The 14,785-nt window shown below is 39.8% G+C and overlaps 1 protein-coding gene across 1 annotated transcript in view; it reads left to right on the forward strand.

Moving 5' to 3' along the window:
• Positions 1-14,785, forward strand: part of jade2 (jade family PHD finger 2) — a 202,614-nt gene that overhangs the window by 134,229 nt on the left and 53,600 nt on the right. Inside the window, exon 10 of the mRNA XM_044369919.1 lies at positions 1,431-1,595. Within this exon, the coding sequence (XP_044225854.1) occupies positions 1,431-1,595 (165 nt within the window). The remainder of the gene's footprint in view (positions 1-1,430; positions 1,596-14,785) is intronic.

Raw genomic sequence — 14,785 nt, forward strand, 5'->3', positions numbered from 1 at the left:
TATGAGTTGATAAGATAATGTTGGAAAATGATACCATACACTTCATGCTCCTCCAGACAGTGAGTCAGGCATTAATTAGTTTTAAGTATGAAGCACGCAGCCAGGGTCAACAGGTTGTGTGGGTGAAAACAGCTTGCTGATAAGAGAATAGCAAGTATACAAATACTGTAACTGCTCTGTACAACAGTGGGCGGCACACAGCAGTAGTACACAGTGATGTAGCAAAGTTACATTTCTATCCACTAAAAACAAGAAGCTCAAGTGTCTTTTGATTGGCAACACAGGACATGTGAAGACTCAACATAAATGTAGCATAAATACATGGATACACATCTGGATTTAACAGCAAAATACCAACTTTAAACTTTACAGCATCCTTAAACATTGGTCTCCCTTGGACTGGATTCATCTCACTAAAAAGTCCATTTAGGAGCTGTTGTGAAACTTTCAATCATATCACATGACCATCAGCAGATGGAATTGCTCAATCGTCATAGACTGATATTCAAATTTTTTTTCCTGAGCACTTCTTAAGGACTTCTTTTCCACATTGGCTTAAAAAAATACAAATGGACCAAATCATAGTAATAAAAAATGAATAAATGATGAATTAATTAAAAATGATAAGTTCACTCGCTTTGCCTGTATAGCATTATTCTGATATATTCTGATATTTCGACTGCACAGTTAATCATATTTCAGTCAAGATGAAGACTTTGGCCTCCACAATTAATTAAGTCTAATCAGATGTGGTACTGATGAGTTGCATTTAGAGTGCTGGCTCTAGTGCATTAAATAAAGCGCTGCCTATTCACAGGTAAACTGTCTGATGAGTCACAGGCATTTGTTTAGAACGTGCAGTGATTAACTGCTCTCTGCTTTCCAAACATGGTTTGTGGCTGCAGGCTAGAACTGTTCTTACTATAGACGAAGGGTACAAGTGTAAGCTAACAGCCTCTTATATACTTCATGGTATCCTTTGATGGAATAGTTACAGAAATTAGTGTATTAATATATATATTATTAAAACTTTTCAAAATTAAGTTTTATTTATCTATTTATTAAATACAATCCAAAAAGTAAATTAAGCATATGAAGTGCAATTAAAATATTATGTTCTTAATGATGGAAGAGTAATATATATATATATAAACAATTGTGATTTCAATGTAGTGCAAAAAAATTTTCATATGAGCTCTAATCATGCCATCCAATCAAGTAGAAGCACCCTTTGATATAAGGTGAAACTAGACATTTGAAGCATGAATGCATGTAAGAAAATGATATATGATGTCCCTGCTCAACTATTACAAGTACAACATGAAAAACATATAACCCACACCAGATACATACATTTCAGACAAGATACTAATATATATCATACACATTTTAGTTTTTAAAATTGGGAATATGTTGTTTTTCTCTTCAAGGTGGACTTCCTCTATCAGTTCTGGAAGTTGAAGAGAAAGGCCAACTTTAATCGACCTCTGGTGACCTTAAAGAGGGATGAGGTGGACAATCTGGCACAGCAGGAGCAGGACGTCCTCTACAGACGCCTCAAACTCTTCACACACCTCCGGCAAGACCTGGAGAGGGTGAGTAGGAAATTCATATCTATGTGTGTGTGTGTGTGTGTGTGTGTGCTTGATCCAGCCAGTGTTACTAAAGTAATATTCGAGGATTAATTTACATATTTCTGAATGTTAATTAAAAAGATTATTGACAGTATCATACAAAGTTTATTTTTGCTTTTATGAATATTAATGTTAAATGAATGAATAGCCTGAGGGTTGAAGGCATAATGAAATGGCTGAATGACATAATGAGTGATTGAATGATAGTGTTGAAAATGAAAGTGAAAATCCAAGCACCGCACAGAATTAATTTGGTTTTTCCTGTGATCTGTGTTCACTGCAACTGTTAAGTCACTATATATAAAAGCCAGTCGTCACGGAGCACTCTCGCAGCAAAACCTTGAGGAATTCTCTCAGACCTGTGTTTTCACAATGAAATCATCAGAAGTGTAATGGTTCTCATGCCTCTGGCTTTTGGAAAGAAAAATTGATCTCAAGCGACCCAGAGCACAGAAATAGCACCTTTATGTCTCTTGGGACATAGAATGTTACCTCTCTAATGGGAAAATGTGGGAGGTGGAGTGGTGTCAACCACATGTAGTTGGGCTTGCCTCTAAATCGGCACAAGCTGTACAACCAAACTTTACTTTTTTCTGAGAGGCACAGGGTCTGTTTGGAGATACTCATGAGTCCCCTGCTTAGCACCACTGCGTTGGAGTTCCCTAGATAACGAGATGGGGATATCTGTACAACAGTTGTTTCTATGGCCTGTCTGATTTAAGTCCAAGCTTTAATTTTTGAGCTTCTGTGTTCCATAATGACCACCATGTTCAAGCGTTAGGTACCAGAACACAACGGGCCAAAGATCTGATGATCCATTATGTAGACATATCCTCAGATCTTTAGCTGTCTTTGTATGTGTCAGCTGGTCACCACCTGTTGGTGAGCTGGATCAGGTGGTAGGGGTGGCTGCCAGACAGACCTGGTTAACCCAAATGTGCAGTTTGCGTCTGTGAAGTCTTCAACTCCCACCTCCAGGAAAATTTTTCCTGCATTCGAGAGAAGGATGAAGACTTGAAATCAAAGTCAGTCGTGTTAAAAACCTGCAGAACAGCTGCTTAGACTTGTGGTCCTGTGTGCCTGTTGTGGTGGCAACCCAAGAACCAGCTGGTGGACACCAGTGGTGAAGGAAGTTGTCAAGCTCAAGAAGGAGGTCTTTCAGGCTTGGCTAGCCCAAAAAACTCTGGAAATAGTGGACAGGAAAGCAGCCTCTGTGGGGGTGAAAACAAAAACTCATGTGTTGGAGCCTTGGCGGAGTTCAGGGAGTCCATGGAGAAGACATAGGCATAGACCTGTGAGAAGGAACACTTTGAGGAACTCTTACATCTGACTGAAAGGGAACACCTTTGTCCATCCTACTGATGGAGGTCACCAAGGTAACGAGGTGGCAAGGGTGGATGAGATTGCTCTAGATATGTCGGGATGTCTTGGTTGACGCAAATCTACCTTGTCGGAAGATTTGTTTTGCCCTATACTAGCCATTGCACCTCGGACTTGCTAAAATCTTTTAGATTTTTAGGTTAAGTAGTTCTTTACTGTAGGTTGACCCACCTCACCCATTCGCTGGGTAAATGCTAGTACTACAATTAAAACAACATAGACTTGCTTTAATTGAAACAATATGAGAAAACGCTTTTGTGGAGCTTGTAGTCTGTTTTCTGCAGCTGTGATCAGGCGGAAAATTTTATCATCATGAACACACGGACAGTATCAGGTATTTAATAAATGCTTGCTATTCACCCAGTACTTTAGTCTAAACCTGAACTATAGTAACATAATTTTGAGGTCAGTCAGAATAGTGAAGTATTCCCCCATTGCCTTCAGTATCATGGCTCACACTTGGCAGCTGAATGCTAACCACTATGTAAATTTCCTTGCTCGGTTTCTTGGATTGGTTATGCCCATGCCCATAACCTCACTCCAGGCTTATATTCTCAGTACTCTGATAGCTGATTGGCATTCACTGCAGTGGTGCTCTCAAAACCTCTTTCTGACCCTGCAATCTACCCTGCAGAATCTGAATGACAACAGGCAGCCCAAAGCCAAACATCTACTGCAACCTGAGTTTAAGAGGATACAGTTAACTGTGGTTTGCCAAGGACAGGCGGCTAGACTGCTATGTCGCTTCTTATGTTTGAAAAAATGTTTTATATCTTTACCGCAATCTAAAAAAACATGGTATCCGATGGTATTTGCTTACTTTCTGATACTAAATCTACCATAAAATAATTAATGTTGAAAAGTCTCCCCCAGAAACCCTGTTAACAACCAGTTTAAGTGTATTTTCTTTCTGGAGACGGTAAGATAAATCTGATGTCCTAAATACTTCTTTCCGTACTTTCTTTGGCATGTGATTTGATATGATGCTTTGCCTTCGTTTGGTTCAGCTCGGTTGATTTAATTTGGCTTGCAGTAGGACAAACTTTTGGCAATTATGTGGCTGCATATCAATCAAATTACCCACTATTCTGTAACAAATCAAAAGAATAAAATAAATGCACAAGAAATAATTGAATGAGGTATTTTTAATTGCTCTTTGGTTTTCCCATTTAGCCCCAGCTAGTAAAACCAGTTGAGTGGACTTAAGGAGTTCTGATTAGGCAAACCGACCAGTGTGATTCGCCCAGCACTCCCACAGGGTTAATTTGGCTTTTAGATAACAATTTCTCACCTGTTAACTTGAAATGATGAAGTGCAAAATCACTTCCCACAAAGCAGGCAGTCACCCCTCAACAAGTGGGTTTTAACAGTTTACAAGTGGCTGAGGGTGCCATCAATTTTTCTTGTTATGTACACCAATTTGTCTGGGGGTGGGCAAAATAATGGAAAAACCTAATTAAATACTGTAGGTGCACATTGTGTCTGTAGCTGTGCAAATTACTTTCAATATATAGTATTTTCTGTGATGGAAACAATGCTTCTACAGAGGTGTTTGTTTCCTATAGCCTTGTGTAACTGTAGCCATACCACAGTGGTGTCCAGTGGTCTGGGTTTATCGATTGTTGCTGTGCTTGCTAACCTCCTGACCAGTCAGTGTATCTGTGGACTCATAATTCTTCTCCCTCTAGACTGCCCATTATTGATGTGTGTTGTAGAAGTACACAGTAAGTCTTTAAGGTTAACCCTGTATGTCTCAACAGTATAAGGTAAAACAATGGAAGATAGTCAGTAGAAAATAACATTATTTATACTGTAAAACAGTTTTCTTTGCATGGATCTGCTTATTTACTTTATCTGTCTGTCATTTCATATTTTCACACAACCAGTAGGAATGATACATGTTCTGTGAAGTAGTGAGTCATATGTTTCCACAACACAACTGAAGTTTTCAGGGAACACTAAAAACTGATAAACACGCTCATAATCAGTAAGAGGCTAACACCTGTGATGTTTCCCAATAACCACATTTCCAGTCTTGAGCACTTAAAGTCTGCGAATCTGCACTCACCTCCAGATAGTAGGCAAGTGTGTCCCGTGCCAACACACAGTCCACTTAACCCACACTTGATGCACACTGATACTAATACTGCTTCAGAGTGGTATTCAGCGGTACATGTTTCCCACAAGTCCTCTATGACATTAATATGTGCCTATAAGATTGTTTTATGACAGACAATAACAGACATGAAGACATTGAAGTTTATGGCATGTTGGATTCAGCCTGAATATAAATCACGTCTGAACACTACGCAGTTGAGGCAGAGCTTCCTCAGATGGTTATCACTTAATATCAAAAAGCTATCCTTCTTGATGAGACTGATAATGATTATATCGCACATTTGATCTTCTTTTTTCAATGGTTTTTAGATATACGTTCCTCCCTCAAAACACTAATCTCACTTAAACCATTCAAAATGATATATCTCTCAAAATAATATAATGATATGACTTATATACAATAGGTTTTGTGCTTCTAGAGAACTCAATTCAATTGCTTTATCAATTGTATTAGTCCTATCAATCCCTGAATATGCATTTGTTTTATAATGTCATTTGATTGTAACTGTAATGCTGTATGGTTGATCCTACTTCTTTGTTCATTATCTGGAAATGAAATAAATTCAACCATGTTAGCCATGTTTTCATGTGAATGATAGTCTCATTAATCAAGTTTGTCCCAGTGAGCTCTGATAAACTTTCCCACACTTGCACTGGGCACTTAGGCAATATTGGCAGTTACTGGAAATATATCACTCAAGTAGGCACTTGACTACTTGCAAATGCTGCAAGCGGTGGGTATAGGGCCACACACTAGGTGTGAAACCAGTATCTCCAATAGTACCATGCATCACATAATTGTGTTAAGGCATTTTGAAAGTAGCACTTATTGACCCAAAAGCGAGGCTACAATTGCAGATGAAAACATGGTGACAGTTGTTACTGATGGTTCCTCGGGGAAGACTGTGTCATCAGTGGGTGACCACATGTTTACCATGTTCAGACGTGATTTGAACTGAGGAGATGACAACATGTTGTCCAATCTCAGGCTGCTCCTAATTGAGCGGCGTTCCTCTTTAACATCGCTCGAAGGTCTGTCAGAGAAAGGAGGATTGATTGTTTGCTGCTGGCAGGTTGCCCCTGAGGAGGATTGATCATCAACTGGTCACGTATTGGCAGAGTGAGTGCTGACAGCTCTCTGCTACTGATGCTAGTGGCTGTTGATATACAAGCTGTTTTTCTCTCCATCTGTCTCCTTCACTTTCCTTCCCCCTGCACTCCCCCCCCTCTTTAACCTTCCCTTTTCTTTCCCCTGATCTCTGCTACTCTCTCTCTCTCACACAGATAACAGATTTACCACCTGTAAAAAATACAGAGCCTTATCACTCGTCGCTGACCCATATTTAAAAACCATATTCCTGTATTTGGCCTCTATTCAGCGTTTTTGGGCAAATGTTCTGCCTGTTTTTTGTTTGTTTTTTTTCCCTCTCAGGCGTGAGGTCTTTTCCGTGGAGATGGATTGTGTGTATAGCATTGTGTTTGTGTGTGTATCGGGGCAAGTGTGTGTATCTGTGCACGAGAGAGTATTCCAATCATCTCTGATTTGCTGGTAAATTGAAAAATCCCCTCCATCCTTCCATCCCGTCATCCCTAGACCCCAACCCAATCAGACCCCACGACCAAACCCTCCAGCCTGCTGCTTTTGTGAATAAGTGTGTGTATGTGTGTGTGTGTGTGTGTGTGTGTGTGTGCATGTTGGTGGTGTGGAAGATTCTGGGGGCTAATGTTGGGGTGGATTATCCCCCTCCTCTTCCTCTTTGAAGTGCTGCCAATGGAACGAATTGCACCGTGCTGTCCCTAATGCACTGGTGAGCTTTCTCCATTTCTGTACTCCTCTCCTGAGTGCCGCCCCAAACCCCCCTCCCCTCCTCCTCCCCTTCCCCCCACATCACTCATCCAATCAGCATGCAACATGTCTTAGCAATGTGTGGCACTCTGATTGGGTAGTGTAAGTTAGCTGCTAAATATTGCTTCTTTCTTTTTTTGGCTTGAGTGGTGTTTTTTGGATCAGGCTAAATGTGTAGTGGAGGTGCGGCAAGATCACAGTGATGGTTCTGGACCAAGTTAGAGGCTGCTTGCATTGAGAAAGTCATCAGTGCAAATCCCTGCACCAGCTGGGAGTGACCTCATGTCAGGAACCATAGTTCATGTTGGGGCAGACTTACCTGGCTCTACTATACCTGCTGGTAAAAATATTAAATCATCTATCTAAATATGTAGCAAGTAGACCTTCATTTGTAAGAGGTGAGCCAGAAAATATATTGTAAAATTCAAAATTTTACATGTAATTCATGTGTAAAAGAGTGTAAAAATGAATAGTTTTGTATATTAGACGCCTAAGCTAAAATACCCCATTCTGGCTCCATGCTGAACCAATGATCTCTGCAAGCATATTTCCCATAATGCAAAACTCTTCCTTTAACATAACATTAGGGGTTGTTTATATCAAAACAGTACAAAACACAAGAGAGGTGATAGAAAGTGAAAAGTGAAAAAGTGAAACTGTGGTTAGTATCGTTATGTGTCACCCGTCAGTACTTAAATGTGTCTGCAGCACTGAGGATCAAAAACTATCATGTGGCAATCAATGCTTTACTCTGACTTTAAACATTGATAGAGTATAATAAAAATTAACTGCTACAATAACATTTAAACTTTACCTTACACCAACACACTGACATATCAAGACACTGAAATTTATAACTGATGCATTTTGGATTGCTGCCTCATCAAGTTCACTTGCAGACATTTACTCCTCACTGGATCGTCTACAGAGAATAAAACCGCCAGTAAAATTCATAGTATTCTGGGAGAACGGGGAGAGAGCTGGGGAGAGAGCTGGAGCTGAAAATGGGTCAGTGCCAGAGAAGAGGAGGGCTGCAGGGTGGAGGCTCAGTGCTCTGGAAGCACAGAGCGAAAGGAGCAGGACAGGGCTTTAAAGTCTAAGGAAAGGGCTAAAGACTGGAGAAGAGGGACGAGAGCCTGGGGAGGAGGTGGATGAATCAGGGGAAAATGCCAGGGCTCAGCCTGGGACAGGAGACAGGGCAGAGCTGGGGCTGACGGAGGGAAAGCAGGTGTGAAAGAATCCCTTTTCCTTGCTCATTTCCTCTTGTATGTTTTCACATCTATAACTACTTGAGGCGAACAATTGCAGTTAGTCTTTTCGCTCCCGTCAGTACATCAGTTCTCCGGCCAAGGCTGGCAAAGTGTCTGATGGCACAGTGCCGTTCTGTGCCCTGCCCTCTACTCTCCCTCGCTCTCTCACGGTAAAAACTTGGCAGCACACTCGGTCCAGCAGGTCAGCAGTCCCACACCCAGGAGGCCCTCGGAGCAGAACAGAACACTTATGAAACAGTCCACTTAAGGAAAGGGAGAGTAAGGGAAAGTTATGATTTTGAGTAGATAGCATATGTTTAATATATCTTTCAACTACTGAGCACACACAAGCAGGGAGTGCAGGAGGGTAAGAGAAGGGAAATGGTATGACATAAGAAGGGACAGGGAGTCAAAGAAAGAGAAAGACGAGACCTGAGAGGGAGAAGGTAGGTATTTAGAGGGATGTTTTTCAGCAGTCATGTAGAGAGCCAAACCAGGACAGAGGGCAGCACCTCTGGCCTTTAGCTGCATGTTTGGAAGCAGCAGGGTGGTTGAAGACTGATATCTGTCAGGTAAGCTCTGTTGGTACACTCTGTGCTGAGGCGAGGGGGGGTGGAAACCCATCAGCTAGTTTTCCTTGGCTACAGGTTACAGTTTCACAGTTTGTTTTCTTTCCACAAACCCCCCTCAGTGCTCCATTCTGTTTGAACAGAGTAGAGAGGAAGTTCGAAGGCAAAGTAAAGAATGAGGGGAAAATATAAGTATACACAAACATGTGACCGGGAGTTTGCAAGGATCTGGGCAGGGAAAGGTTAAAGAGAAGAACTTTTCACATCAGAAGAAGCTAAAGACGAAAAACTTACTTGGCAGATGAGGTTTGCTTTTCATGAGAAGTATTTCTTGTATCTTTATTATCTCAGACTGCCAACATCTATGGATGTGCTACAGTTTTTGCGGCCTGTGTTGACTCACATCCACAATTCATAAATGCCAAGTGGGAGATCCACACAACCCACCAAATAAATCTTCCAACTTCTCCAATTTCTGCTATTTCATTTTTAACAGAAGATTGTAGTTGGAAGGAACCACAAAAAAGCCTTGGATTCTTTTCCTGACTTTTATTTCTTTACTTAAGTCATCTCTTTTCTATACTATCATCCAACCCAGGGTTATTTATTGTCAATTGTCAGTTTTTTATGGCTCTGACCCTTCACTCTACTACTGGTAAACTTGTAGTTTTCATTAACCCTCTGAAATACTGGCTTACAATAAAAGCTTTTTCTCAGTTTCATGTCATGAATCAGTTTATAAAAACTTCAACATGTGCAGATTCTTAAGTCCTACTAAAATCTTTTCATTTCAAGAAATAACTTTGAAAAATATGAAAAACTTATTTTTTTTCATATTTGATTTTTGTTTGATGAAAACGGAATTTAAAAAAGTGCAAAATGGCAAATCTTAAGAACATTTACGAGGCTGATGACATTTAACCAAAATAATAAAGCAGAATTATAGTTTGTGCTGAAATGAAATGGCTACCAAGCCCCATCGCTAATGTTAAACTTGTCATAAAAACTTAACAATGCCTTCTTGATCTCACAGTTCCTTAACATAATCTCAGGATCTTAAAACTTCTGTCTGGTCTTTAAAAGTTCATATTCAGTTGGTTGACCGTTGTGTACAGTCTACCTTCATCTTAAAAAGAACTCCACTGAACCCAACTGATCCATGAAGTTAAGGGACTCAAAATGATTAAATTATTTGATTTGGTCTAAATCAAAGCAGTAGAGGCTGATATATTCTCAGTTTATCCCCTAATCTGGGTCAAAGTACAGAAACACTGGATCCTACACTTCCCTTAATGCAGCATCATAGCATTCTCACCAGGTAAACACTCATGTCCTTCAAACTCTACACCCCCAGTTTATCAGGTTTCTTTTATAAATGTATAGTCACTGAGCCCAAGCTGAGATGACCCTGATATGACACAATCAGGATTACTTTTTCAGACTTGACAAAGAGATGAGTCACAGAAGACATAATACAACTGTTTTCTTAGGCTGAGTGGTATTCTGTATGACAAGTAAACTGATTTTGATATGTTTAGTCAGTTTAGTGCCCCTTTTAATATAACAAAGTTAAAAGATATGGATATAAGTTCAAAAAGCAAGAGGCTCTGTTCACTTGCAAATGTGAAGCAGAATTGCGAAAATGACCCCCAAACATTGTTTGGGAAAGCACCTTGTCTACAGTAAAATGCAGCTGTGCATCTCAGATGTGATTGCCTGCATGTTTGTTTGTATAGTGTACTGCATGACCTTTCCTTCTAGCTGGAGCTTCTTTTCATAGTCAGCACACCCAGTTCAGTATGAGTTGAAGAAAAAAGAACAGACAACAAAGAAAGACAGAGGAGGAGAGAGTTGCAGGTGTTGAGCGATATGTAATTTGACTCTCCTTCTTTTTCAGTTCATTTCTTACCATTACATTCATCTGATTGTTTTAGACGTAACCACCCGCACCCTCCTGACATCCTTCCAACTGCCCCCTCACTACTGAACATTGCACACCCACCCAGTCGCTCATTTAGCATGAAACTGTCTCAACTGTTATGCAATGAAAGGTAGGGTCAGGGAGAGGACAGAGACACGGAAAGAGCGACGCACTGACTCTGGTGCTCTGCCTGCTTGGTTATAAGATCCTTCTGTCTCTCTTGCTCACACACACACACACATACACATATATGTATATACATACACACACACTAATGTCGACTTACATGCTTCACTACATGCTTCATTCATGCACACTGCACACATACAAACTCATTCATCACCCACACATACACTGTCAGAGACATGCACACATGCATCGCTTGCATACACACACTCTTACACCTACACACTTAAACACACATAGCTGCAGGGGGGGGTTCTAGCTGCGGGCCAGACGGGCCGAGTCATGCAGCAGACAGACCCACCCTGTTGGATCAGTGTCAACCTGGCTCCCCACACACAGCTCTGCTCCAAACCTAATACTGGGTCACTACACACAATCCCTTCTTCTTTTTCTTCTTAGGCTGCTCTCTGTTTCCAAGATGCTTCAAGGTACAAAGAGTGATCCAAGACAAGGGTCTTTTCTGTCCACCAGCAATGGTTACTGTTATATCTCAACATTCATCAGCTACTTTTAAGTGTTTAACCAGCCAAGCAGGTCTCGTTGGTAGATTTAGGAAGGACCTGGAAATCATGGTTGGCCTGCTCCCAAAGTGACCAGTGGACTCACAAGGGAAGTAGTCTGGTTCTTTCTGTAGTTTATGAGCTCTCTGCTGCAAGATTTTGGCCTATGTTCGTGCATGCATGCTGATGGATTCTCCAGAGAGACTTCTAGACATCAAAAAACTTTGATCGATGGGGTATGGACGTATAGTTTTTGAGGAATGATCGAAAAAGACACGTCAGTTGCTTTGTCTTAGCACATTCAGACTGTAGGGAGAGGATTTGTCAGTACATTTGATATTGTGACGTCATAAATCAAACTAATTGGTAAAAACATCAGGACTGCTTTGTGTTTTTAAAAGATTGTGGGTGTTGCTTTCCACACTCATTCACATTTGACACATTTGTTGAAAGCTTTCTCACCCACCCAGGTCAGGAAATATTACACCCTGATTCATTTTTAATAGCTAGATCACAACTTCACTTTTTAAATGTAATTTCTAGGTTTAAGTATTGTTTTGGAACTGAAAACCTGGACTTTTTTGGTGCTGATGTTGAAATTCTTTCTACATAGCTCTTGGTAACATTTCACTGCTATAGAAATGAAAGTTTTTAAATGTTAAATGTTAAAAATGTGAAACATGCCCACCCATTATGCATCTCACATTTCATTTTTCAGTTTAAATTTCAAGCCCCCTTGTCCAAAGTTTGTTTTGTGATGCTATAAATGCATTTCACTTTTTACTGCTTTGTAATGAGCACTGAAACTTCTGTCGTGAGCCAATATTTGTGTTATAAAGCTACATGAGACCGTTAAACCTAAGTATGATTTTTATTTCTTTGCATACTGTATAGGGCCAGGTACTGCAGCTATTATGAAAAAGCACCTTGAATATTAGATTTAGAAGAAACTATATTTGGGACATAGGATATCTATGGGTGTAAAAGCTCACAAATATAAGCAGATGTCAATCTATGGTGCTTTGAAAGGTTAAAAATAATAAGTTAAAGTCATTCTAAAATCCACTGTAAATGAGAAGATACTCTTTTGCTCTCTCAGGACCTGCTTAGGAATCTGGCTACATCAATCTGTATGAGCTGAAGGCGAGAACAGGCTTTACACCTTCAGGTACCCTCAAGCTGCATTCACTCTGCTAGAAACCGCCTGTTGAGATCCACTGCTGTTTAAAATTCTGCATGCTAAGCTTGACTGTGTAACATAGCCCTAAGGCTTCGAAGCTTAGAGAGAGCCACTCCTTTGGCTCTGGCCTTTGCTAATGCTCTGCCACAAGGTCACTGAGCTGCCTTCCAGGGCACGAGGAGAGATCAGAAACTCTTAATTATGCCAACTTCAATGAGTGTACATTGTTAAGAACTAGATTTACAAGTTAAGAATCACAAAACATACTGACATGTTAGGACAAGACGTGAGGAAAATCCAAAAAGATTCACGTGTTCAGTTGAATCATGTTTTTGTTTCAAGTTTTTATATTCACAAGATTTGTATTTGTGTTGCCATAATGTAACAATTCGTTTTGTAATTAAAGAGCCACATGCAACATTTCATTCCATTTTTCATTTATTATTATACAGGAAAAGATTAAAAGATTAAAAAAGATTAAAAGTAACATTACAGATGTTAAAATGTGGCCTGACTCAGTTAAAACTGGTTCACAGCAGGTTCCTCTTCTGCAGCACATTACAGACAGAAACACAAAATAAAAACAGAAACAAAAAAAACAACAAAATATAAGCAGCTGCACAGACACTACAGAGGAGAGGACTTAGGCGGAGTGAGTAAGATGGTGTCTGTGAGTTGGATCAGTGGTTGCAAGTGTGTCCTTCCATCAGATAGTGTTTATATGCCTTTATGAAGTGTGTAATAGAGGTTATTATTCTAATCTAATATGAGATCTCATTCCAGATTTTAGTGTATGTGTGAAAAAATAATCTCCCACCAAAGTTGTTTTTGTAAGCCGTACTGGAATAAGTGCATGTGAAATTGATCTAGTGATGCGTTTCTGTCTAGTGTTGTAACTTGGAAGTAGAGCAGTAAGTGTTGGAGGGGAGTTATTATTCTGGATCTGAAAGTAAAATTTAATGGCTAGATTATTCGTGTAGTTCTGAAAAGTCAAGGCATTAGAGTGTGTAAGTGCAGTGCAGTGCTGAGTCCAAGGGGGAAGGTTGCCATGAATCTTATAAGCTCTATTGTATAATCTTGCTATTGGTTCAATAGTTTCCTTTGTGGTGCGGGACCAAATTGGCAGACAGTAGGATATTGTTTAAAGAATGATTGCATGTAATTATGTGTCTGAGACAGTACGGGTGAAATATGGTCTTGTTATAAACAAACAATTTCTTATTGAACTTCATTATTATGAATGTGGTTTTGTGAGATGTTGAGGAATACTCCTAAGATATCTGTTGGTTTCTGTGATGGTTAGTGTTTGATTTGCAAAATGAACGGGGTCAGACATAGATATAGATTTCTTAGAGAAATGAAAAGACATACATTCTGTTTTCTTGACATTGATAGTTAAATAATTAGATTTCCACTAGTCATGTAAATAGTGAAGATCAGAAGAGAGTTTTGAGTTTATGACATCAGGATTTGAATCAGAAAGATAAATGACAGTGTCATCGGCATATAGTAGACTATTGGAGTAATGATACACATTGGGAAATCATAGATATACATAAGAAAGAGTAAAGGACCCAAAATGCTGCCTTGTGGAACTCCCATATTACAAGTTATAGGGGGAGATGTTACATAACTGATTTTAACCACTTAGGACCTGTTAGATAGATATGAGGAGAGCATCATTACCACAGAAGAGGAAAGCTGAAATGAACTGAGTTTGTTCAGCAAAATCTGATGATTCACTGTATCAAAGGCTTTACAAAAAACTATTTAAAATTGATAAAACTCCAGTGACGCAACGTTTTTTGAGTGAAGTACATATTTGTTCAGTTAATAATAATAATGCAGACATGGTTGATCGGATAGAGCAGAAACCATACTGGAAGTCACTGAAGAGGTTATCACTTTCACGATGGTTGTTTAATTGGTTAGAGAGAATTTATTCCAATAATTCTGATATTACTGGAAGAATGGATATTGGCCTGTAGCTTGAAACAAGAGTCGGATCCTCAGATTTAGAAATGGGAGGGATTTGAGCAGTTTTCCAGCCGGAGGGAAAGATAGAAAGCATGATACAGACATTGATCAGATTGTGGAGGAGACGCATAAAGCTGTCAGCATGAGTTTCAACATGAAACTTTTTCTCAACTCTTGGGAAACAAAACATCTGCTGACGGTCTTCGTTTACTTTTCTGCCTTTA

Source organism: Thunnus albacares, chromosome 13 (genome assembly GCF_914725855.1).
Source record: "Thunnus albacares chromosome 13, fThuAlb1.1, whole genome shotgun sequence".
Lineage (NCBI taxonomy): Eukaryota > Metazoa > Chordata > Actinopteri > Scombriformes > Scombridae > Thunnus > Thunnus albacares.